The sequence below is a fragment of the Dipodomys spectabilis genome, unplaced genomic scaffold (genome assembly GCF_019054845.1).
Source record: "Dipodomys spectabilis isolate Male_0828 unplaced genomic scaffold, ASM1905484v1 ptg000015l, whole genome shotgun sequence".
Lineage (NCBI taxonomy): Eukaryota > Metazoa > Chordata > Mammalia > Rodentia > Heteromyidae > Dipodomys > Dipodomys spectabilis.
In genome coordinates this window covers 9,787,446-9,815,168 of record NW_024870692.1, presented here as the reverse complement: position 1 = coordinate 9,815,168, position 27,723 = coordinate 9,787,446, and the positions used below count along the sequence as shown (strand labels likewise).

At 37.6% G+C, this 27,723-nt stretch overlaps 1 protein-coding gene across 1 annotated transcript in view; it reads right to left on the bottom strand.

Annotated features, from left to right (window-relative positions):
* Nucleotides 1-27,723, bottom strand: part of Prex2 (phosphatidylinositol-3,4,5-trisphosphate dependent Rac exchange factor 2) — a 255,031-nt gene that overhangs the window by 140,322 nt on the left and 86,986 nt on the right. Inside the window, exons 6-11 of the mRNA XM_042666524.1 lie at nucleotides 26,969-27,130; nucleotides 19,234-19,367; nucleotides 16,190-16,293; nucleotides 7,040-7,189; nucleotides 4,467-4,611; nucleotides 615-715 (exon numbers count right to left, since the gene is read on the bottom strand). Coding sequence (XP_042522458.1) covers nucleotides 615-715; nucleotides 4,467-4,611; nucleotides 7,040-7,189; nucleotides 16,190-16,293; nucleotides 19,234-19,367; nucleotides 26,969-27,130 — 796 coding nt within the window. The remainder of the gene's footprint in view (nucleotides 1-614; nucleotides 716-4,466; nucleotides 4,612-7,039; nucleotides 7,190-16,189; nucleotides 16,294-19,233; nucleotides 19,368-26,968; nucleotides 27,131-27,723) is intronic.

The following is a 27,723-nucleotide window of genomic DNA, read 5'->3' as shown; positions in this document are numbered from 1 at the left end:
GATTACAGGCATTAAGTATGGGGTCCAGCCTGGAACAAAGTTCTGACCATGCCTCTAGGTATAGGTTTGATTGGCTGATAGTAAGTCACAGACCTCAGTGTAGCAGATCAGATATACTATGATCAAGGGTTAGGCCACATTTCCCATCACAGGCTCCTCCTAGAACACTGATTCCCGTGTGTATCATAGAGCCACACAAGAGTCCACCATAGTCCCTGAAGAGGCTATCACGGACATTCCCAAGGTTGTGCCTGTGTGCTATCATCTCCTAACAGAATACCATTGTGGCCCCTGCTCTGTCAGCTTTCTGTTCATTTTGCCATGCCCAGAACTGATGGCATTGCCTTCAAGTTAGAGAAACCTATCTCTCCTCCACAGTCCCGAAACACTTTACCTGTATCTTAACTCCTGCTGTTGCTGCAGCTGCTCACTTTAAGTTGGACAACTTTACTTTAAGCCTCTGATCTCTCAAACACTATTCTATATATATTAGATACAGAAAAGATTGAAAAGAGTCCTATAATATGGATAATTATAAACAAATCATTGGTCATTGAAAGTAAGATATGGAAATTTGTGAATTCTGATATTAAATAAATTACTTAAATAATTACCATGGTGGATGATTCCATTTTCTAATAATGCTTGTCCCAAGTGAACACCTTCTTCGGGCCTATGAATCTCTCCAATTTCCAACAGCCATGACACAAATTCACTGTGACATAAGCCAATGAAAAAGATAATTAATTTTTCCCAGAAATTCTATATGTACTATGTAGTCATGAAGCAACCACAAAAGGAGCCTCAAAATACAAAAAAAAGATTTTTGTAATGCATGCCAGAAGATATTTTTTCACATATGTAAGGCCCAAATCAAAGAAGCTAAAACTCTGTTCTGAAGTCCATATGCACCTGTATATTGACAATCTCCTAAATGACACTTAACTAATAATCAATTCAACTTGTTGAGACCTCTCATAAATCCAAAGTGAAAATGTTAGAGTAGTTTTAATTATGAGACTACTACCTATAACAAGACCAATAATCATGTGATTTTATGAGGAAAATGCTTAGTTCAGAGACCATTTACAAATAAACATACTATTATACATTTTTAAAATGTACATACATTAAACAATCTAACATTAAAAATTTTACGGTAATTAACAAATTTGTTGCAGACTGGCTTTCTTTCTTTCTCTCTTATTTTTGTTTTTGTTTTCCTTGTTGTTTTTGCCTAGAGGCAAGAAGAATCAACACTATGAAGAGTATCAGGAAGTTACTTTTCCATTTATTTCAAAACCAAAAGCAACATAAAAATCTAACGTCAAATAACCAAGTGATACAAAACTCTAAAATTCGATCATCTAGGCTAAGAAATCTACATAAACGCATGAAAAAATGGAAAAGGCCTTCTTCTAACTTTTTAAAATAAGAATTGTCCAAAAGAAAGACCAAGAATATCAGAAAGAATGAAAAGAGAATAAAAAAATTAAAATGTAAGGCTATGAGATAGTGAAGTATGGTGTTATGATGATATTCTTTGTAGTAAGACAACCCAGATCCAAATCTTGTTTTTCCTTCCATTGGCTTCATGACCTCTCTGACACCTGCATGTTTTCATTGGTAATATAATATGGCACAGTACCATCAAAAGATGAAACCAGATGTCTGGAACTCAGCACAGGCATGACATACCAATTAGCTCTCATTAAATGTTCGTGATTGACACGTGGGTTGAGATGGCTGATATGTAACTAAAGCATGATTTTCCCATTTTGTCATCAAACTTCTGAGGATGACAAATTTGAATTAGGAAAATAAGAAGTTTAAATACAGCTATAAATGATAGGACTTGTTTTCCCCAACTTGAACAAGAAGTAAAAAGGAAGCAGACAAGTGGATTTATTGTGGGACTTACTCAAGGAACAGGTAGAATCCAACAACTTATCTAAGGATGATGATGATAATCCACTCAGATTCAATCGCCAATATGAACTAGGATGCAGTTATACAATGCTATTATGGGAAAGCCACAGCTGACATTTTGTAGGTCTATCCTATGCATCAGACAAATCCTTAATGAGCATGATAATTATCTGAGATTGTGTAAGTATAAAGGATTGGCAAAACCCTTCACTTGAAAAAAGTACACATTTGACCTGGGACAAATCTCTAGCTTTGTTACTCCCAAAATACTTGATCACATGAAGAAAGTAAGCTGTCAGTATTGCTAAAGTAAAAATGACCCATAATATCACATGCCTATGACCCCTATATTACATGCCTATAAAATCCTGATGGGAAGACATCACTTAAAGAGACTCTCTTGCCCAGTGGGTATCTCCTTTTGAGAACCTTGGCAGTTAAAACCCATGGAGTTATTACAGGAGACCCTGTCCTGTTGATGCACACACGTTCTATGCCAAGCAGGATGTGTCCTTTTCTTTGTATAAAAGCTATCGCTTGGGGAACTGTGACAGAGCACAGCACTGGGACTTAAGCTGTTGCCTTGGGCAGCTGTGTGACCAGCTGCTCTGGAGAAGAGAGTCAATGCTGCCCTTCAGCCAGGAATTTCATGGCCTCTATGTTTCAAAGTTGGGGATGGCAGGCAGATGTAGTCTATGTTTATATTGTATATCCTCACTGCTAGTTAAAAGGACGTCCTGATGGGTACTGCAGGTACACACTACAATCATCTCTGTGTTTCCAGAAGAAATAGAAATCCCTTCCCCACTCCCCTACAAGTCCCTAATCTAGGCAGAGGTGACATCAGGACTTGAACTGAGACATTCTGATTGAGATCAATACATTGAACTGCTACTTTAACCTATTTGTATGGAATTTCTATTGGCATTCCCTTAATTGTATGAACTGCTAAGGTCCCTTACCCAATTTCTACATCTTAAAAAAGTGTAAATGTATGAAACTCCTATGAATTACAGCATTAGGAATTACGTACAGAAACTATCCAACACAGAGCCTAGCGAAAGAAGAACAAGAGGCGAAACCCTCCCTTCGGGTCTGTACTGACGTAACTAGACAGGGGATACCATTTAACACTGGGAAACCAACTGACACATACAACAAATATCTGCCTTGCTTGCAGATATTTTTACACATGGTTTTGATCAAGTGTGTGGAAAAAAATTAGAAAGCAAAAATTTGAAATTCCAGCAAAACATCATACAGCTCAGAGGATGTAGTCAGTCCCCTGTTATCACCAGTTGTATTTAAATAACTTGTGATCTATGGTATATCTCCTTGCCCTTAATTTTGTGATTATCTGCTGCCAAAAAAGAAAATGGTAAAATCTGTAATAATCCTCCCAAGCAAATCAAGGCATGGAATATACTTAACCTAATTGATAAAGTGAACATCTTTGTATTTATTAATTTCACAATGTCTTTAGTGAAATGGGGGAAAAAATGAATCAAGCACCCTCAGTACAGTACTGGATATGATATATCCTGGGTATTTTTGTGTCTCCCAGAGAAGTGATCTCCTTGGAACCATGTTGTACTGTAGACAATAGTGCCTGGATCCTTCCATGACTAAGTTTCTCAGACTACATCCCTATACTTTCATCTTGAACTCAGCTGTCTAAATTTTGAGTTAATTGGGAGTTTCTAGTGCATGTCTTCAATCCTCTAGGATTCCCTTGTTACTGGGACCACTATTAACTCTGACTTTCAGACTTACCTATATACACTCAGTATCAGGCTCGCCATCCTTTCACTCGCAGAACAATGGCCTTCCTATCCTCCCCTGCTTTGGCCCAACCTCTGTTTTATCCTTAGATCTGGTATATCATAAAATTGGGAGCCCAGGATAAATGACTGAATGCCTAAAGTTATTTTGTTATGACATTGGCTCTCTGTCCATTATCTTTTATCACTATAGCCCAAAACACGTAAATCATAAAGAAGTATTCAGAACTATTTTAGTTGGGTGCTAGTGGCTCATGATTATAATCTTAACTACTTAGGAGGCATAGACACTGAGGATTGTGGTTGAAAGTCAGCCCATGAAAAAAAGTCCACTAGATTCTATCAACACAATAATGATCAAAAAGAAAGGTGAGCTGGGCACTGGTGGTTCATGCATATAATCCTGGCTACTCAGGAGGCTTAGATCAGAGCCAGCTCAGGCAAGACAGTCAGTGAGACTCTGATCTCTGATTAACAACCAAAAAGCCAGAAGTGGGCTGTGGCTCGAGTGGTAGTGTGCTAGCCTTGACTTATATAACTGTAACCCCTCTATTTTCAGCAATTTCAAATAACAGCAATTTTTTTAAGGCAAGGTTAGAGGTGTGATGCCAGGAAAGAAAAGGGAACAAGTTCAAAGTTTGACATTTGAGGAAAAAATACTAAAAGATTTTTTTTGTAAAGAGAAATAAAACAAAGGAAAAGTTAACATGTGAGAGAATATAAATGAAATGTATACCGACAAACTGCAAAGCCTACCTTCCAAGAAAGCATTTAGGGAACGTAGTCAGTTTCCTTTTTCTGTCTTTGATCAGATTCCCTTGTTTGCACATCATTTTATAAAGTTTCTCACCCTGTTCAGAGATCATCACCCAGGTGTCTTGCTCCATTCCTAATTTTAAATCTATCGGAAATTAGAAAAGAAAAGAGTCATCACATAACTCACTGATTTGCTCATAAAATAAGTATTTACTGAAAGCTGGAGGTTGTGTGGACAATGTGGTAAGACGGGCCTGATTTTCAAGTTCATCCTGTAATCAAGAGAGAATCAAGAAAGATCTCTGGGGCAGAAGACTGCACAACGCTGCCCCAAAGGTCCATGAGTTAGCTAGTCAAGTAACAGCAGATGAGACTGGATAACTGGACAGGGTAGCCCTGGGAACAGCCTGGGGGCAAACCATGAAACCGAAGAAGCAAATACAGATGATACCTCATCTGTACCTGAAAATGTTGAGATCTTTCACAGGCAGCCATGTTAAAGCACATATGAATGAAAAGGTATTTCTAGAGAAAGTGTTCACAAGAGTAATATCAAGCAGTGCAGAGGCAGCCCTGGATGTAAGCAAGAAGACAGATGTGCTGGTGGGTTAGGCTGGAGTCCTGATAGTTTCAATTGACATCATTTCTTGGGTACTGTTTTTTATTCAGCAGGTAGGGAAAGGCAGGGTACTACAGAAGAAATGGTTTGATTACTTTGGGAGCTAAGCTCAGAGGCAGTGTGGGAAACACATTGAAAGCAGGATAGTTAACAAGAGGAAGATCATTAGGATGAAACTACAAACATCTAAGCAGGAAGGGGCTACAGGGTGAGGAGGAGAATGAGAGGAATAGACAACAGGTATTATTGGCAGGTCACAGCAACTGGGTAATGTAGGTGTGGAGGAGAAAAGTCAGTATGCCTGACGGTGTTTGATGAGAACAACTGAGTGGAGATGAGGGTACCTATTGAGCAAAGGCTTCCAAGTGGAGAGGAATCAGTACTGAAAGTACTGAGCCAAGTCCAGGGAGTAGGGTGGCATATGAGTATGAAGTAGAAGCAAGGAGGGAAAGGCTAAACATAAAGTTGGGAAACTGGCAGGACAGAAGTAGAAGTTAATATAATGTCACTAGATTAACCAGTGAGAGGTTGTTAGTGCCAAAGATGAAATCCTGGAACTCCTATACTCAATCAGTGGGTGGAACTAAGAAACAATGTTTCAAAAATTACTGAATTGTTTGTCAGGTTTCCAAGCTACAAATTCATATATTCTACAACATAAGACCAATGAAAATTTATCAGTAAGTGTGAATAATCCACAGAATAGAGCCTGAAGAAATACCACAAAGAGTTTTGTAGAATTCCCTTTTATTTTCTTCCACATTTTTTGTCTTGGATAGAACATAGCCATTCTGGTAGAGGTGACAGACTGTCAATCACCTTTTATGTTATTTGATTTGATACTTGAGTCAATCGATAAGCCAAGCTAGATAGCACATGCCTATAATCCCAGTTACGGAGGCAAAGAGAGATAATATAAGGTTCCCAGTCAGCTCAGAGAAAAACATTAGCAAGACTCCATCATAATCAATAAACTAGATTAATTAGATGTAGTGTAACACCAGCTATTTGATAAGCAGAGACAGGAGAATCACAATCTGAAGCCTGGCTAGGCCAAAACATGAGACTTCACCCAACAATAAGTAACACAAAATGGCAAAATGGCTGGGGAGTCACTCAAGTAGTAGAACATCTACCTAGAAAATGAGAGACTATGAGTGCAAACTGTAGTACTACTAAAAGGGAAGAATGGCCAGAAAGAAGGAAAGGAAGGAAGGAAGGAAATAAAGAAGGAAGGAAGGGAGGGAAGGAGGGAAAGAAATGCAAGCATTTCTATTTTTGAGCTAAATTATGAGTCTTTTTGCATATAAAGTCTGTGAGCTAAATACTGCCATACCAAAGACATTTTGAAAACTTTCATAAAATCAAATCTCAACTAAGACTCCTATATGAACAAGTTGCTTATTGGTTACATTGCCTTATAGTCAATAACAATCTAATAATATTTAAAGTTTACCTGAACATCTATTGTTTACATGTAATATATATGTAGATAACAGACATATATGTAGCATATATACATATATAATCTATATAAAACACATACACACAAAGTGCTAATCCTAATTAGGAAGCTAAGCTTATTTGGTCTAAGAAGTATTGAAGTCTGTCTTTTAAAGGTAGACTGATAAAGTATTAAAGAAAGACTTGAAAGGTAGGAAAAATGATGTAAAAAGAAAAGAAAAGAAAAGAAAAGCTGAAAAAATTGTAAGGTAAAATTAAACCAAAGGACATCATGAGCTGTAGTATAATTACATTAAACAACTCAAGATTTTCCTATAACAACTTGAATGTGACTGTTAAAAGTATACACTAGTTTGTAGCTCATCTGACACAGTAAGTAAAGGTGAGCACCAACCATCAAACTATTTTTTCCTAATTTATTTCTATTATCTGTTCTCAAGCCAACTTAAAATTCTAGAAAGAATGAATGGTTCCCAGTGCATACACCCACCTTTTCGTCGCTCTCTTTCTTTCAAAATGGCTTCCAACCATTCGTGCTTTTCTTCAGGTGTCTTTGCCATGCAAACAAACCATTTATTTTTTGCTGTGTTATGTATCTTCCATCCATTAACAACAATGTGCCCACTACTGTGAAAGTCAGCTGAAAAGTCAAAGAGGAAGTCGATGATTAAAATGTGATATATAATATTGCATCAACATAATTAAGTTCATGAAAGCTCTATAGCCACTGAATTCTTCAAAATAATTTAACTGTCAGGTGCCAGTGATTCATGCCTGTAATCCTAGCTAATCAGGAGGCTGAGATCTGAGAATCTTAGTTCAAAGCCAGCGCAAGCAAGAAAGTCTGTGAGACTCTTATCTCCAATTAACAATCAGAAAACCAGAAGTGGTGCTGTGGCTCAAGTGGCAGAGCACTAGCCTTGAACTGAAAAGCTGAGGGACAGCGCCCAGGCCCAGAGTTCAAGACCCACAACCAACAGTTACAACAAAAAAAAGCAAAATAATGTAACCAACTTTATTATGTTAATTTAATTATACATATATTTAAAATGAAGGTAAATTATATATAAGTATATACATATATGTGTATGCATGCATGCATATATGTATGGCTATATGTATACACACACACACACACACACACACACACACACACACACACACACACACACACACAGTGCCCATGGCTCCTGCCAGCAATTTTCCTTAAGAGGCTGGAACGAAAATAAATTACAGGATGGAAGTTCAGAGCCAGACTTGACAGAAAAGTCTCTGAGACTACAACTTCAATTATCCAGCAAACTACAAAACTGAAAATGTGGTAGAGAGCCAGCTGTGAGAGAAAAAAAAATGTCAAGTGAGATAATTAGGCCAAGTTCAAACACATGCACATACACATGCATATGTGTGTGTATATATGTGTATATGTTCATATAAACGTATATTAATGAAATGTTTGTATGTGTCAGATGCAGCTACTGTTTAATAATGAAACCTTTGTAACACACATTAATATATTACAATGCAATTAAACACCACAAAAATATTTACTTGCTCTATCTATGACAATACTGCTCTCAAGTTTCTAAAGCAAAAAGAGGTTTTTCCTTAATACTCAAACACACATGTACTAAATTCATTTTGTCTCTGTAATATTCTCTGCAAATAATACTCCACGTTTTGAGACGATCAATACCCACAGAACAATTCTTCAGTATTAAATATCAAGAACAATAAGAATAGGATAAATCAGCAGAACACACCTCACATGGAACACCGAGGCTATAACAAACGGAAGCACATCAATGAAGAAACATTACCCCTGCCCTGGTTGAAATGTACTCCTTAAAACCACACAGTGTGATACAATCCAAATGAATAACAATTCACAAAATGATGTTCTCTGAGGATAAATTGACATTTAATAGTCTTTTTCAAAATCTTCTCCTAATTGTGTCTAAATTGTTATAATGGGTTAGAGATGTCACCAGAAGATACTCTCCAGCAACTCTTCCCAACAGCAGGAAGAAAATAATTATGCCACTTAGAAAGAACATTAACTGGCACAACCTTCCCTGCCAACCACAGAGGTCAAGATAGAAAGCGGGGGAAACAAAGGCCTGCATCAGCATTGACCCCAAGTGCAATGACACTTTTCTTTTGTGTCCTCTGAAAGCCATTAAGTGGCAACAGCCAGGACAGGAGAGCTAAGCCCGACTGCTAACAGTGGTTTTGCCAAGAACTTCCTGGCACTTTCCTGGCTTGGTGCTGGGCCTCTCAATGATCTGATTTATCTAGTAAGTTTTCAGTGAAAACAGATATTCTTGGCATTCAATTCCCCGAAGTCTGGTTTCATGGTCTTTTGTATTAGTGCCAAACATTACATGTTATCTGCCTTTGGACTGTGAGTCCCCCAAAGACAGGGATGCTGCGCAGTTGTGGGCTTTTTGAGTCTGAATCGGATTGTATTACGATGTTAATCTGCATTTCCTATATGTGCCTTAAGCCTATGAATTGTCAGTTACAACTGCCCATGTAGAGATTCATATAGGCAGAGGATTTTCCCCTTGTAAAGAAATTACAAGCCATCTTGAAGGAATTTTTGTTCTTTTGTTATCATTCTATGTTGAATTCATGTCCATAATCTATACAAATTAGCCCAATCTTATCATTCACGTCATATCAAGCATGAACAAGCATTAGTGGGAAAATAAATATTACTTCAAAATTATCCTCCAGACTCTCCAAGAGCTATGCAAAAACAGAAAGTTTGATAAACTGATGGGAAAAAATTTAAATTCTAGACTATACATTGTCTCAACTCTCTGGCCCAACTTGTCACGTGAAAAGACCAGAGCCTATGGTTAGTTAAGTAAAGCTTGCACAACTGATTTAAAAAAGAAAGCCACAATAACTACATGCAGCTTGTGTAATTAGCAACACTGAGTTTACTAGAAATGAGCACTGCTAATTCATCCCACAGGATACAGGGAAACACAAATTCATGTACCAAACCCAGCAAGACAAGGACATTACACTGGCATGTGCTCTGGGCCAGGCATCGTTAGAACGCCCTTCCTTCATTACTGTCGTTGGACTCTTGTCTTCTTCACACCCTGTTAACTTGTCCTTCAGTTACTTTCTATCAAGTCTCTACTCAAAAATGTCTGGGTGTCTCACCAATGAATTTGGTAAAACATTTATTTTCTAATCTGCACCCAATCTAACTGATGCAACGTTCCACTGCCTACTAATGTGAGCTACCCCGTCCTGCTGCTCTCCTTTTTGCACCAGTAAATACAAATATACTCCTCAGAGCTAGGATCCCATGAAGGAAGCCTACTTGCCTCTCTGCTGTATTCAGAGTGCACCCACTTCTTCTATGAAGCCCTGTCTGATCACTCCAGTCTGTGCATTCAAACTTCCTCTAGTATGTATACAGCTAAATTCCAAAAAGACATGGGAGCATATAATTGACTGTGGTGACTCTATCTGCAATGTACAGAAAATGAGATCATTAGCTGGCTCTTACATGTACTATCACAAATAACAGGTGAAATATTCACTCTTATACTACTTGGGGGGAAAAGAACAGCTTCTCTCACAAAATTGTTTCAAACACCTTTATGTCTTTATTTTTCCTATCTTAGGCAATAAAATATTTGTGGGTAAAGATTTATGAAACATACTTGCAAAGCCCTTTAAGTACCTAGGTTAAAGGCTTGACAGAAATTGCTATACTCAGTAGACACTATGTTGAAAATAAACTATACAATTTGTCAGCAGGATTGGGAGGGAAAATCTGGGAGAGCATGAAGGAAGAGGTGACATTGTCCAAAAAGGAATATATGCATTACCTGACTTATGAAATAGTAATTGCTCTGTATATCACCTTTATAATAACAATCAAAAATAGTAAATAAAAGTTACTTTATTAAATATTGAGGTACACATCCAAATTGCAGGTTAGTCTGAAGTAAAGGAAAAGAAAAATGTCTTTGTTTGAAAAGACATCTTCCTCATGTGTCACAGAATTTTAAGTGAAGAAATAAGTTGTTTTTAAAAAGTTTGCATGAGCCGGGGGCCAGTGGCTCATGCCTGTAATCCTAGCTACTCAGGAGGCTGAGATCTGAGGATCACGGTTCAAAGCCAGCCTGGGCAGGAAAGTCCTTGAGACTCTTATCTCCAATAAACCACTAGAAAACCGGAAGTGGTGCTGTGGCTTAAGCGGTAGAGCGCTCACCTTGAGCTGAAGAGCGCAGGGACAACACCCAAGCCCAGAGTTCAAGCCCAAGACCAACAAAAAAAAAACAAAAATAAAAAGTTTGCATGATAGTTTTCTCATATCTATTTTAAACTCATAAATAAACTGGGTACAGTGGGATGGGCCTGTAATCCAGCACTCCTGATAAGACAGGAAGATCACAATTCTAAGCCAACTTAGTCAGCATAGTACCCTGTATCCAAAAAAAAAAAAAAAAAATCCATGTAAAAGCCGGGTGCTGGTGGCTCACACTATAATCCTAGCTACTCAGGAGGCTGAGATTTGAGGATCGTGGTTCAAAGCCAGCCCGAGCAGGAAAGTCCGTGAGACTCTTATCTCCAATAAAACACTAGAAAACCAGAAGTGGTGCTTTGGCTCAAGTGATAGAGTGCTCTCATTGAGCTGAAGAGGTGAGGGACAGCGCCCAAGTCCAGAGTTTCAAGCCCCACAACCGACCAAAAAAAAAATATATGTAATTAAAAATATATGTACATAAATATGTTTATGTGTATCTATTTGGATACATACATAAACATATATACATATGTATATACAGATAATAGGCATAAATATGTAGTATATGTAATTTACTACCTTGTAAAGTATGTATACCATGTACACATGTTCTTCAAAGTTCAGAACTGCCTCTTATTTATTTCAAAACATATATTAAAAACTGAGTGTCAGTGCATTATGCCTGTAGTCCTAACTACTCAGGAGGAGAGACCTCAGGAACAGTATTCAAAGCTAGCCTGGGCAGAAAAGTCCAAGAGATTCTATCTCTAATTAACCAGCAAAAACACTGGACTTAACACACACACACACACACACACACACACACACACACACACACACACAAAAGCATGTGCAACCATAAACTATCTTTTCAATAGAAAGCACAGAATGCTTCCACACTCATTCTACATGGCCAATATCACTCTGATTCTAAAACAACATTTTTCAATAGAATACTCAAAATCAGATTCAACAAGGCAGTAAAAAATCATGACTGTGGCCAAATTGGTTTCAGTTCAGGTCTGTAAGGAAGGCTAAGCATATGCAAATCAATAAATATAACATAGTACAGAACCATACTCCAGGATTTAAAAAATCACATAATCATCTCAATAGATACAGAAAAACCTTTGCAAAATGTTCAGCATCCCTTCATACTCAAAGCCCTAAAGAAAGTTGGCGTAGAAGGAGCATAAGGGCTATCTTGGAAGAACCCACAACAAACTAAATGGGAAAACTTCGAAAGCATTTCCTCTATAATCACAATGAGACAAGAATGTCTGCTTTTCACCACTCTTATTCACTATTTAAAATTTTTAGCCAGAGTAATAAGGCAAGAAACAAAAAGAAATTCAAGTATGAAAGGACATCAAATTATCTCTATGTAACAAAGGATGTGAGTCAGAAAATCCTAAAGTGAATTTAGATAAGTTTAGCAAAATAGCAGAATACATACATCAACGAACATACATCAGTTTCTGTCCTTTTCATCAATAACTAAGTCTGAGAATGAAATTAATCTTACTGACAAGAGCCTCAAAAAAAAAAAAAACAAAAAACAAAAACCATAGGATCAATCTAACTGGCCAGGCATGTCAATAATCCTAACTTTAACTATACGGAAGGAAGGAATAGGAGTGAGGATCTTGGTCTAAGGCTGGCCCAGGCAAATGTATGTGTTCTTATTAGAGAACAAAACAAGGCAAAAAAGGGCTGGAGATGTGGCTTTATCACTTGATGCCCTGAGTTCAAACCAGTATGCGTCATTTTAAAAATTAATTAAAAAAAATCTAATCATGAATGTTAAAGACCTCTGCAATGGCAATAAAAACAGGGAAGAAACAAACTAAAAATACTTGAAGCAAAGTCTTCTCATGTTTTATAAACAGGGAGAATGAATGCTATTAAAATGGCCATGCTACTAAAAGTGACCTATAAAGTCAATACAATCCCTATCAAAACATCATCACATTTTCAAAAAAAAAATAGAAAAAAGAAAAAAAAAATCATCAAGTGCTTGTGGCATATGCCTGTAATACTAGCTACTCAGCAGGCTGAGATCTGAGGATCATGGTTTGAAGTCAGCCAGGGAAAGAAAGTCTGTGAGACTCTCATCTCCCATTAACCATTAATGAAAAGCCAAAGTAACAAAAACAGCATGAAGGCTAACATAAAAAACCATACACTAATGGAATAGAATAGAAGACTACAAATAAACCTACTAATCTATTTCCAAGTAAGTCTCTACAAAGGTGTCAAAAACATATTTTGGAAAGAAGAAAGACTTTTCAATAACTGGAGCTGGGAAAACTAGATATTCACACATAGAAGACAGAAACTAAACCTCTATCATCTTGTTTTATAAAAATCAACTAACAAATGAAATGAAGATCTAATATAACACCTGAAACTAGAAGGAAACATGGACAATCTACTTCAAAGCATTGGTGCAAGCCATCATTACTAGAATAGGATTTTAGTAGCCTGGATACAAAAGCAAGCACTGATATATGGGACTACATTAAATTAAAAAGCTTCTGCTCAGCAAAGAAAAAGAGACAGGAAAGCAAAGCAAAGAGACAGCCAACAGAATGGGAGAAAACCTTTGCCAACTGTTCCTAGACAGTGGACTCATAGAGAATATATTTTTTTAAAAAAACTCAAAAAGTTAACAGAAGAAAAAATAATCACAAATGTCAGTACAGGAGTGTTATCCTCACAAATGAGATGTAGAGTCCTGAAAATCATGAGCTCCAGGCCAGTATGGGGATATAGTAATATGTCTCAAGGAAGAGAAGTGAAAAAAGGGAAGAAAAGAAAAGAAGAGAGGAAAGGAGAGAAAAAGGAAGGAGGGGGAGAGGAGATAATGAGACAGAACAGTAGGAGAGGGAGAGGGGGAGAGGGAAGGGAGGGGAGGGGAGGGGAGGGGAGGGGAGGGAAGGGGAGGGGAGGGAAGGGAAGGGAAGGGAAGGGAAGGGAAGGGAAGGGAAAAGTTTGATTCAGTCAATAAATGACACCACAAATGAGCACAAAAAATGGACAGACAAATGAACTTCTCAAATGAAGAATTGATGTTGGTATAATTTGTGGAGGGGAAGGGAAAAAGCAAATCATTTAAATAGGGATACAGGTGGACCCATTGCAACAATGAGATGTACAAATTGTTATGTCGAAAAACGAACTTTACAACTTTGGGAGGGGTGGAAGGAGTGTGGAAGGGAAGGGATGGGAAAGGGAAATAAAGGAGGAGGCAATAAGCTTGATAAGAAATGTACTCATTATCTTGCCTACGTAATTGTAACCCCCCTGCATGGTATTTTCACAATAAAAAAAGAATTATAAATGCTCATATATAAGAAAAAGTACTGTACAACTTTAGCCATCAGGGAAATACAGATCAATAAAGATGATGATGACTTTAAAGTAGTGAAGGGAAAAGTAAGTTAACCAAGAAAGAACAGGTAGACTACATATATATATGGAATTGCATGGATTTAGGTGGAGATGATACCTGCATACATGGAGATGTCAAATGAAATACACTTAATAATATACAATTAATATATATTAATTACAATAATAAAAATTGCCAACATCCAAAAAAGGGATAACATACTGACAGATGGAGATTTGATTACATGTACCCCTGAGAGATGATAACTGTTCTTCCCTCTGGGACCCCAGAAGGACAATGAATATAAGTGAAAAGAATGAAGGAGAGCTGCACGTCAATCAATTACTGTACTGAAGGTTACAGAGCCATTTCTCTATGTGGAAATAAATATCACTTTCCAAGACTTGATATACTTATTTCATCTCATTATTTTTCCTAGTATACATATTAAATTATGATTAAAATCATTTGGAGAAAAATGGGATTTATATTGCCAAGCATTTAATTTATAGTTTTTTTCAAAAAAAAGAAAAATTTATTTTGAATTCATTTTACTCAATACCTGTGTTTAATCATTTCAAGAGCTTGTTTGTAAAACATTCATAACAGAATGCAATAACTTATGTGTAAAAAGCACTTAAAATGTGCACTTAAATGAGTACTTAAAATTATATAACACATCACCATGAATAATTCCTCATTATAAGGAAACTGACAACCTATCCATAATAGTAACAACTGTACAACTTCAAAAAAATCTAGCTTGTGGGCTGGGAAGGTGGCTCAGTGGTAGAGCGCTTGCCTTGCACGCATGAGGCCCTGGGTTCGATTCCTCAGCACCACATAAGCAAAAAGAAAAAAGCCAGAAGTGGCGCTGTGGCTCAAGTGGTAGAGCACTAGCCTTGAGCGGAAGAGCTGAGGGGCAGCACCCAGGCCCAGAGTTCAGGCCCCACAACCGGACCCAAAAAAAAAAAAATCTAGCTTGTTATACTCTGTGTTGAATACAGTATACAATCAAAAATATAATACCTATAGCTATAAAACATAGTATAATAAACAATCCTAGCTGGTTAGAAGGCCAAGATCTGCAGATCACAGTTCAAAGTCAGCCCAGACAGAAAGTCTATGAGATTCATCTCCAATTAACCAGGAAAAAAAAATCCAGAAATAGAGCTATGGCTCAAGTGGTAGAATGCTAGGTTTGAGCACAAAAGCTAAGAGACAATTCCCAGAGCCTGAATTCAGCCCCTAGTATAAATAAATTAATTAATTAATAACACTATAGTGTATAACTGAAAGAGAATCAATTCACTTATCCTTAGCTATTTACTCACACTGACTTTATATACCAGGAATTGTGAATGTCCTGTGTGGTTAAAGCTAAATGGACACTGTCAGGTAAAAACATTACTTAGCTATTTCTCACTACCTTTTGTTTAAATACTAATGCGTTTCTGCCAAATATACATTTCTACATTCACAGAGAAGAAATTCCTTTATGTTACCTTTGCCCTTCCTCTACTTAGAAAATACTCCTAGGCTCTAATTCTATCCAAGTGATAATTCTCTTTAGGGAGGGAGGGGATAGTTCTAGGGTTTGAACTCAAGGCCTCCTACTTGCTTGGCTAGGAAAACACTGTGGAGTTGGGCCTCCAGCTCCTTGGCAACTGGTTATTTTTAAGATAAAGTTTTGCTTGTAGCCAGGGCATGTCCCTGAGGCACAATCTTCCTACTTTCAGGCTTCCGGTCTTACAGGCTTCACCTAGCTGCCCTCTGTGGAAATCTCAGCCTCCCACCAAACTACAATGAAAAGCTGCAATCAATAGTGCTCCCAACCATGGGTTAAAGAAGGGGACTCAGGCTTTTTCTACAAAAGCTGGCCTGGATCCTGGATCCTATTTCCAGGCTCCCAAGAAGCTAAGCTGATAATGCCCAGCTCTGGCAATCTAAACCCAGGAATCACTTACCTGTGCCATCATCCACATTCTCCACTTCCATCACTTCAGTATTGATTCGGCCACGAAAAAGGTACCTATGTCCATCTGTGGATGTTTTACTGTTCTTCAACCGTCTTAAAATGAATGGAACCACAAAGACTTTGTTAGTAAGGTTAATATAAAATAATGCAAAATATACTTTAAGACATTATTTTAAAACATAATAGCATGAATTCAATCAACATTATCAAAAGATTTTGGAGCTTGATGATTTTCCTTGAGTCATCTCATTCATAACAGTACCAGTTAATGTGCAGGATATAACTGCAACACTAGGATTTTTTTTAACTTAAGCACTGTCTTAAATATATACAACAAGGGGCTGGGCAGGTAGTTCAGTGGTAGAGTGCTTGTCTAGCATGCATGAAGCCCTGAGTTCGATTCCTCAGCACCACATAAGCAGAAAAAGCTGGAAGCGGTGCTGTGGTTCAAGTGGTAGAGCATTAGCCTTGATCTGAAGAGCTGAGGGGCAGTGCCCAGGCCCATAGTTCAGGCCCCACAACAACAGATAAATGGATGGAGAAGCTATGGTACATATATACTATTGAATATTATACAACCATAAAAGATAATGAAATCATGCCATTGTCAGGAAAATGGATGGAATTGGAGAACATTATCCTGAACAAGATAAGCCAAGATTAACAAAAGAAGCTCCCCCAAACCTACATATTATATGTTTTCACTTATGTGTGGAAGCTAAAAACCACACATATTCATGGAGATGTGCTTAGGTATTACACCTGTAGAAATATGTGTGTGTGGAGGGGGTGATTCTAATGATGGAACTGTTTAGGGGGAGAAGAAAAGAGAGAAAGGGAAAGGATAAAGAGCTTCTAAAAAAAACGCAACTGTGTCTAATAAATGCTGGGAAGGATTCTAATGTTCTAATGCCTTTGAACAACAAACTTACAGTTTAAAATAATGAACTCCAGGAAGCTGGAAAATATGTGTTGTGGGGAGGTTCGGTCAAAGAGGGGTGGATAGATAAATAAAGAGAAAGCGTTGGTGAATATGGACATAAGATTCTGTGTACATGTATGAAAATGGAAACGTAAATTGAGGGGATGGTTAGGGTTGGGAGAGATGGGGAGAAAGTTGAAAGGGATGACATTGATCAAAATGCATTGTACTCACAAACTGACATCTTGAAACAAAACCCTTTTGTACACCTACTTAAAGGTAATTCTTAAAACATAAAAGAGTAATAGGACAATGACACCTGTCCAAATTGTTTTAAAAGGGGTCCGTGGGGTAAAATAGAGTGATAGAGGAGTTGGGTTTGATGAGAGACATTATATACAAGTGTAAAGATGTCTCAATGACCCCTGCCTTGTAAACATAAACTAATTTTTAAAATCCATTATGTTCAGGTGAGAAAATAGTTATAGAGTTTTCTTCAACATACCAATATTGTCAAACTAGCAGACCCTAAAGCCTGGTTATGTCAATGATGAGCTGGGTTTCTGTTACCTTCCTTTCTCATTTTTCAGTAGCTGGTAATGTCTTATTTTTTTCAAGCTCTGACAAACAAACTCAATTAGTTCTTCAAAGCCTTCTTCAAAGAAAGAGACTGTACTAGAGGTTCTTAAGCTGAGAAATACCCAGCTGTCAAAATCTTTTTCTATACTGTTTTTACAATATAATTACCGTATGCTTGTTGAACAAGCCTCTTAACACATGTATAAATCCTTTTGAAAGTTCTTCTTTATTTTTAAAGAAATGCTGAATATTTTAAACCTTTACATATACTATGTCCACCATAAATTCAGCTGGTGTTGCAATCTCAATCTGCCAGAAAATGTTTAGACACAGTTTCCTGACTTCTGAACATAGCATACACAATCACTCAAAACCCACTAGTCATGTGCCCTCAGTTGCATGAAGTCTATTGGTAGCAATGCATGAAAACCATTATATTCCAGGTGTAGATCATGTCTTAAGAATACTCAAGTAAGCCAAGCATCTATCTCTCAAGACTATAATCATATCTACTCAGGAAGCTGAGATCTGAGAACTGTGATTTGAAGCCAGCCTGGACAGGAAAGTCTACAAGATGCTTATTTCCAATTAGGCACTAAAAAGCCAGAACTGGAGTTGTGGCTTAAATGAAGAGTGTGATGCTTAAGCACAAAAGTTCAGGAACAGCACCCAGCCACTGAGCTCAAGCACAAGGACACACACGGACATACACGGACACACACGGACACATATGGACACACACACACACACACCGATATTCAACTAAGTTAAATGCCACTATGGAAACAAGCAAAACCTTAAGACCATCCTTTTCCTTTTACAGGAGATACTCAGAGTACAGCTATAAAATCAAAAAATAACTTCAATGGGATACCAGGAAAAGAGAGCTGGGAGGATGAGAGTGGTATTTGGGTTGGCATGCTTCAAATACACATTCTAATGGAGTTAACAAACTATAGGTACAACCATAGGACAGGTGGCTCAGGTGTAATCAGGGTAAGGATCATTGCAGGTAAAGAGACTATGGGCTTTTAGGCCCCAATTCTAGCTAGATCATTTATGTGAATTTTCAACAGTTCTAAAACAGCAACTAGAGTAGGACGCAAATGAAGTGGTCAAAGAACTTAACCAATCCCTGAACCCGTGTAGAGCAGGGAGATGCTTTGCTCTGTACAAATGGAGTTCCCAGGGAAGTCAGAGAACAGGAAAGGCTAATGTCTGAACTTCCATGTTACAGGATTCTCAAAGGAAAAGAAGGAAATGGTTTATAAGGAGAATCAGGAAACAGGGCAAACAGACATGACAGCATCTCCTACTAAAGCATTGGGGTTAGGAACAAACGCCTCTTCTCAGGAAGGCTGTGAAGAGGTAGTATCTTGAGATGGTAGTGACATTCAATCAGGGCCAGCAAGCTGGTGGCAGGCCCGCATGGGCTGGTAAGGTGCTAAGCTCTGGGGGGCTCAGAGGCAAATGGGGAACCCCATGAGACAAATGAAAGGCATTTCTGAAGTATGGCCTGCTGATGATCTTACCTGTGCTTTCTTTTGCAGTACACCAAAAGGTTATCGAAAAGAAAAAACACTCGTTCTTGAATATTTCCAGAAGAGATTTTTAGTAAGACTCCACACATCAGCATTTCAGTGCAGGTGTCAGTAATGTTGGAGCCCTAAGTCAGGAAAAGAGAAAAAGGTAATGCCTGATTATTTGATTCAATTTGTGATCAAACCCAGAGCTTCAGGAATGCTAGTCAGGAATGTTCTAACATTAAGTCATACTGGCAGCCCTGAGTAAAATTTTTCTATGTAATTATACGTCTACTTAGAAGTAGGATTGTTTTAAAAATTATTACATTTTTTATTTTAAGAATATACTTTTTTAAAATATCTAAATAGGGGGCTGGGAAGGTGGCTCAGTGGTAGAGCGCTTGCCTTGCATGCCTGAGGCCCTGGATTCGATTCCTCAGCACCACATAAGCAAAAAGAAAAAAAGCCGGAAGTGGTGCTGTGGCTCAAGTGGTAGAGCGCTAGCCTTGAGCTGAAGAGCTGAGGGACAGCGCCCAGGCCCAGAGTTCAAGCCCCACGACCGGACCCAAAAACAAAATAAAAAATAAAATAAAAAAATCTATATAGGAAGTGACTGTGGCTCACATGGCAGAGCATCAGCCTTGACCATAAAGCTAAGAAACAAAGCCCAGTCCCTGAGTGAATACCCATGACTGGCACAAAATGTGGTTAAAAATTAAAAAGCAATATATGTATAGATTAAGTTCAAAGAGTACAAGTATGAATGTAGATCTAAATATAACTTGAATGAAGTCTCCTTTGTTTTCTAGGCTCCTGGTCAGGATCGATAGATACTCTGTGTCTACGTTTTGAGTATTTATGAACACATGCATATGTAAGAATACAATATCGTTACCTATTTTATTTTGAAACCAGATCATTTTAAGCTAATTCATTACATTAATATCCATATTTTCCTTTGTTCTTTCTTTGGCCCAGTATGGGGAAAAGAGTATTTTGAACTTATCTAAAATGTTAGTATGGATCAATTTAGAAAGAAGCTTGGAAAGAGTCTTCTATCAATTACAGAAAGACACAGATGTACCTACCTATTGTTGAAATAAACCCTTACTGAGTGCCCCCTAAGATCACACAATTAATGACAGAAAAAAGGGAAGAGGCACAAATGGGAAGGGGCCTGGGTCCACAATCAAAAAGGAATGAAATCCCTCCACTGAACATCACTGTATGCAGTTCAGGATACATGCACTAGACTCTTGCATGTGCAATGCATGTCCGTTTTTGGTTGTTATAATCTGTTTCCACGACCTAACTTATCATAACTAATACATTAAAAAGAAACTTTTTTGTTGAGATCTGTAACTGTTCCTTGCAAGAAAATTTCAGTTTCAAATGTCTGACTTCTTTTAATCTGGAGGTAAATTTCTGATTCGTGTTTAGATCAATGATTGTGATATCATGTGTTTGGCATTAAAATAAAGAACAATAATTTAAAATTTTATATTTCTGTAATAGTCACTAATATAGTTATGTGGTCATTATAAAAATTTAAATTAAAATGACTAGAAATTTCTACAAGTAGCTTCTTAGCTACTTCAACAAATGTTTAAAGGGAAAATTCATTAAAAGAATGTTATTATGTTAACATAATTTGTATTATAACATGTGTTTGTATTACAAACACATTTCCAGTTTCAGACACTTCCATTTTCATTTTCATTTCGTTTCATTCTGATTCTATATATAGATGAGAAACATTTATACAATTTGTATATTCAGTATTCAGTCTTGTGTTCATTAAATAAAGATGATGATGAAATATGAAGTCTTAATTCTAGTGGTAATGATTTCTTACTATTTACTCATGATTAATAACATTCCTATCATAGTAAAAGGTCAGAATACAATGAAAACATAAAAATGGAACTAACAATGACAGGAGCCTTATCTTAAAACTGAATCTGTATTTACCAAAGCTCCTAGGCAGATTTCCTTTACCCTGTCCAAGAACAGTTTGCCTTGTGAACCCTTTCTCTGAAATATATCTACTGTATATTTCATCACCACTGAATATTTCTTTAAATCTTCATGCTCCTTTTCCTGGTTAATATTTGGTCTGTTTCAGAAATCAGTGCTAATTTTTAATTCTAAATATTTAGTCTTTAGTATATTTTTGCCATTATAGAGCATGTACAATGAAACTTTAGTAAGATGAATATAAAAGTAGGTTTTAAACATTTCTAAAATATGTCAGACAATGTGCTAAAACCTTTCTCCGGGTATAAATATCTACCAAGTTGACCTCATTATAACATGAGACTATGTTTTGTTAATTAACTACCATAAGAATTAGACTCCATTATTAGTAATTTCTGCTTAACCCAAGGGTTTAGCTTGGTTATATTGCCAACCTGATATTGCAAATCCATCAGAAAAACTCAAATTGCAAAGAGAAACTCCCATCTTGGAAAGATGAAAGATAACACAAAGTTCAGAAAATTCCCCACTCCTGTGTAATACATTGACAGACAAAGATCTAACAGACTAGACCCATTCACAGTAGAAAAGAAGAAAACTGACAAGAATGATGACAGATGGGTATTTCAAAAGAGAATCATTTCAATATCACAGGCGTCTCCTGAGGAATTCGATGAAGCAGTTATTTTAAAGCCTTTTGAAATACTAGGAGAGCAAACATGAAATGATTAATATCATAGTTTCACCATGCAATCTTGTCATATAATATCTATCATATCACCAAAACTTAGCATTTGATTCACTCTTTGAGATTCAAATTGTTAGGTAAAATTATAACCTTAATTCTGTTGCATATGAGATAAAAGAAACTACTAGTGTTAATATTCATTTTACCAAGACAAATTTCCAAACTGTCTCCCGCTCCTGCTTAATGAAACTTGTTTATCTATTCAAGTGAATTCATTTTCTTTTTTTCCTTTTCTTTTCTTTTTCTCGGTTGTGGAGCTTGAACTCTGGGCTTGGGTGCTGTCCCTCAGCTCTTCAGCTCAAGGGTAGCGCTCTACCACTTGAGCCATAGCACCATTTCCAGTTTTCTGGTGGTTAATTGGAGTTAAGAGTCTCATGGACTTTCCTGCCATGGCTGGCTTTGAACCATGATCCTCAGATCTCAGCCTCCTGGGTAGCTAGGATTACAGTTATGAGTCACCAGCACCTAGTTGGATTCATTTTCAATGGTCTTAGAACCTCATACCCCCAAATAACAGCAACTATCTACAAGTCAATCCCACCCCAAAGCAGGAAATGATTTTTTTTAATCTACCAAGTCACTTACTACAGGAAACAAGAAAGAACAGTCTCATCGCCAATTTCTAGAAGATTTTAACTCAAGAAATAAGAGAGCATACACTGAAGTCAACACACCATCAGGCACAAATCTAATCCAATGGAAGCAAAAAATAAAAGCTTGCAACCCCAACAAGAAATAGCTTCAAAATATCCATGGAGTACCGTATTTCTCCACATTGCAAAGGCAATAGAGAGGAGGCCAAGTCTTTTTGAACTTTCCAGAACACAACAATTCTTTTTTATCTTTCTCAGTTTCATTTTTTATTATCTTTAAGTAGTCGTGCAAAGGAGTTGACATTTAATATAGCAGTTTATAAATACATCTTGATCAGTCACTCCTTTCATTATCAGGAATCTACTTTCTCCAACATCTTTAAAACAAATAATTCCTCCTCATATCTTTTATTACAGCATTTTTTCGAGATTTAAAAGGCTGATCCCAAACAGACATATTAAGGACTCCAAGGTAAATTACTAGCTGAGCATCAGTGGTCCATGCCCATAATTGTAGCCACTCAGAAGGCTGAGATCAGAGGATTGCAGTTCAAAGCCAGCTTGGGCAGGAAAGTCTGAGACTTTTATCTCCCATTAACCAGCAAATAGCTAGACATAGAGGTGTGGCTCAAGAATTACAGCACCATCCTTGAACAAAACACCAAGGCCCTGGGTTCAAGTTCCAGGACTAGAGAAAGAAGAAGAGAGAAAAAGAGAGAGGAGGGGAGGGAGGAGACAGGGGAGGGAAGAGGAAGAAGGAGAAGGGGAAGGGGAAGGAGTAGGGAAAGGGGAAGGGGAAGGGAGGTAGGGAGGAAGGGAGGAAAGAGGAAGGGAAGAAGGAAGGAAGGAAGGAAGGAAGGAAGCAAGAATGGAAGGAAGCAAGGAAGGAAGCAAGGAAGGAAAAAGCTGAATTATTGAACAGTGTAATATTTACTTGATATTCCCTTATCAAAAACTGCAAAGTTGTAAAATACTATTTCCCATCTGCAGAGACTTTCATTACATTCAAAGCATTTTTCACTTGATTTGACCCTTGCAATTATGCAAACTATGTATAAAAGATATCTGACAGCCAGGCTTTGGTGGCTCGCTCCTGTAATCCTAGCTACTTAGGAGGATAGGATCAGGGACCATGGTTCAAAGCCAGCCTGGGCAGAAAAGTCTATGAGACCCTTATCTCCAATAAACTATTCAGAAAAAGCCAGACATGGTGCTGTGACTGGAGTAGTAGAGTGCTAGCCTGGATCAAAAGAATCTCTGGGATAGCGTCCAGGCCCTGAGTTCAAGCTCCAGGACTGGCAAAAAAAAAAAAAGATGTCTGATGGGTCTGCCTCCAAGAAATGAGTTGGAGTCTGCCATTTTTTAAACAATGTCATAAGATTTGGAAAGAATAAATTTCAATTGTTTGTGTACCTACATTCTACATACAGGATTTAGTTGCACCAAATTAAGCTGTGAGAGTTAGTGAGAATTCATTATGAAAAACATAAGTTCATTTCATTGAGACATGAATTGACTTATATGACACAATTTTAACTGAGTTGGAAACAGTGCACACTCATTGTGTGTCAGACTTCAATTGCCATTCAAAGGACTTTTAGTTTCTGACACATATCCTGAAATATCCTAAAAGGTTTGCAGGAGCTTATGGAATGAACTTGATAGGAAGCTATTTTTCCTACCATTTACCCAACACTCATAGCCACAAACCCTGCTCAAGAAGCGCTGGATTCCATAACTACATGCCATCTATATCTAAACTGAGCCCAGTACTGATTCCATAAGAACCACTGTCTCCCAAAATGAGTACTAAGTCCTGTGAGCAATTCATAAATACCTCTTCAATGCATTCTTACCAGATGAGCAGTTTCTCCTAAACCTCATGGATGACACCCATAGCTTTCCCCTCTCTCCACATCGGTGGAATGCAAACAGGAACCAGGTGTCTGATAAATGAGCCCTGCTCCAAGCCACAGCACAGGAAGTCCTAAAACTCCCAGCACTCTGAATGGCTCATCTCACACTCTCACTATCAAAGTCTACTCAAGGGGAATTAGTGCTGTCACTCTCCTGGCAACTAACCATTCATATTCACACAGCTCCTGTCCTTGAGGGAGCTATAGTTATTTTTGATTTCCTGACTATTTTACAGAATAGCCAAACTCTACTACGTTTCTTCAGCTTTGTTGCTCCATTTCCCTTATACTCAGTACTCTAACAGAAACATTGGTGTGTTATTACATTGGCTCACATTTTCAGAGATTTCAGTCCACAGTTACTGGGCCATATTGCTTTGGACCTGTGGCAGCATAGAATACCATGGTAAGAGCATGAACTTAGTAGAGGAGGCCACTGGCCAGGAAGTAAGAGAAACAGGGAAAAGCAATAGTTCCAATATCCCTTTCAAGGACCCACCCCGATAACCAAACATTGTTCCACTAGGCTTCAGCTCCAAAAGGTTCCATCATTTGCCAACAAGTGTTAACATGTAGCCCTTCGAGTATTTCAGAAGCTAAGAACTATGGTAGCTCACAACAGAGGTACCGTCTGTTGTGATAGGCACATCCATTTTCCTTTGAGTAACCAGTGCATACTGTGCAAACAATAGCAACAGTGTTAAGGAATCTCCAGTTTCTGCAGTAAATTTAGTCTTTAGAACCCACACCAGAAGGAAACACAAAATCAGATTCCATTTCCCTAAAAGTTCTGAAAAGAGTTTTCCTTTTTAAGTTCTTGTTTTAGTAAAAGGCCTGGCAAAGTTCACTGACAAATCCTGCAACTTAAAGAGTTTGGGTTTTCTCCCAACCTTTGAGTGACAACAGAACTGCAAAAGCAAACTTCACTCCATTTTTCTCATCCCAGCAGGACAACTGCTCCCCAGGAAAGGAATTATCATCATGAATCAGCTGTAAAACACACAGCCATTCTAACTGATTGAAAGAGATAGCATTCATGGCGAAATGAGAGGTCACCCTGGACACTTGAAGTTGATGAATGCAGATGAAGAGGAAGCTAAATCAGAACCCAGGGTGCATTTGAACAGATCAGAGAGGACTGTGGACAAATAGAATTCCCTCAGGTCAGTGTTTGAGAAATCTGTGAATATCTGTCCAGATATGATTTTAGTTCTAAATGAAAACCAATATATTGAAGATAAGAAAACAAATTAGTCAACTAGAAATCCCTAAAGATTTGTATCCACTTGAATTTATATGATATAGTATTTGGCTGAGAACTAGTCAATCTTGCTTGCTTTTTAATTCTTTATTAGCCTAACTTTGGTTTATAACATGAGAAAATTTGTACAAGTGGAAAGTTCACATTCACTTAAATTAAGGTAATTTAAATACAGAATTTTAGGGGACTTGGGGGAGGTTATTTATTAGTTTGTAGCAGTAAAAGTAATATAAAATTCCAACGAGATGAAATAACTTGGGCTTAAACTAACCACAGCTGAAAACATCTTCCAAATTCTAAACTACATTCTTCATATATATATATATATATATGTATATGTATACACACAAAAAGAGAGAGAGAGAGAGAGAGAGAGATCTTTCCTTGCCAGGTGTTGTGGAGAATTCCTATTATCTCACTATTCTGGAAGCTATAGCAAGTTCCAGGCAGGCCTAGAGTATAGAGTGAAATCACATCCTAAGGGGGGAAAGGAGCTTGCTTTAATATTCAATGAGACCATTACATTTTTTTTCTATCTTGAATTGAATTTAACAACCAAATCACATAGTTTCCTCCTTGTAGAAATAAATCAAACAGACAGATTAGGTATACTTAAAGTGGAATTCAACATCAACTCTCTAAAGTCTGAAAATAATGCCTCAGCACACATAATAAAATTTACATGCATTTTTTATTCTCTCAAGGATTCTGACTAGGTACTTCTGGACCAAACTTAAGACAGGAAAAAGAATTATTTATGATGCACAAATTCTGAAATACCAAGACTTAGCACTCAATATCTATCAGCTCCATTACAAGTTTCTCCACTCAAAAAAAGATATTAAAATAGCTGGGCACTGGTGACTCACACCTGTAATCCTAATATTCAAGAGGCTAAGACCTGAGAATCACAATTTGAAGATAGCCATGGCAGAAAGGTCGATGAGATTCTTATCTCCAATTAGTTAGCAGAAATGCATAAGTATATTTTTGACTACAAGTAGTAGAAATACCAGCACTGAGCAAAAAGCCAAGCACGAGAGGCCCTGAGTTCAAGCCCCAGTACTGTCACACACACACAATCAATAGTAAGATAATGGTGAAAGCACATTTCAGAACTGATTGCAGTCCTTTAGCAATGACTAAGAACATGACTACTTCTCGTTCCATTCAATGTCAATAATCTACTCACATAAAACATGACCTCGAGAACAACTAAAAGTGCGGTACTTGAGCAAAGTGACTGTACCTCCCAGCCTTCAATGTGAGACTGCCATTCCTCTAGAACTTCCAGCTTCTCCATCTGTCTCTTGGCCTCGTTGATATTGGAGCAGACAGCTTTCATGGCTTGGAGAGCTTCATTCACTGCCCCATAATCGCTGTGCTTCCGTGGAGTCCGCTTCAGCAACTCCTGTTCATACATGAAAGAAAAATGTTTTTTCATCTTTCAGTTTTCTGGTACACCAGGTGCAGACTGATCAGGAAGTGAAGACTACCAAGATCAGGACAGCCACTTCCCTGACTGACATCACAAACTCCACTAAGATTAGATCAAAAGCAATAGGTTGAGCAAGTGTTGTCCTGCTGCAATTTGACAGCTACTTTTCATACACAGTTGGTTTTTAACAATGGAGTGAGTTTTCTCTTTTAAAATGACCAAAGATCTTACCTGGGAGCATGTAATTTTTTTTTATATAAGTTAGACTTTTGTTTTCACAGAAGCACAGCTGTATGTGTAAATTTTGTTTTCCTTGAGTCTTTCACGGAATTAATTCTCAAATAAATCCATCCTATAATTTCAAAACTAAGTTAAATTCTTTGTGGTAACATCTCTGGAGACACTATGAAAATAGTTCCCAAGTAAAAGCAAACTTTGTATATGGATTCTATTCCAACAAAATAAATAATTTGTGAATGCTTCAAATCTCCTTAACTAACAGGGCAATTTGTGATGTTTTCACCAATTACCCGGGTTCATTTTCTCTTTATGAACCCATATTCATA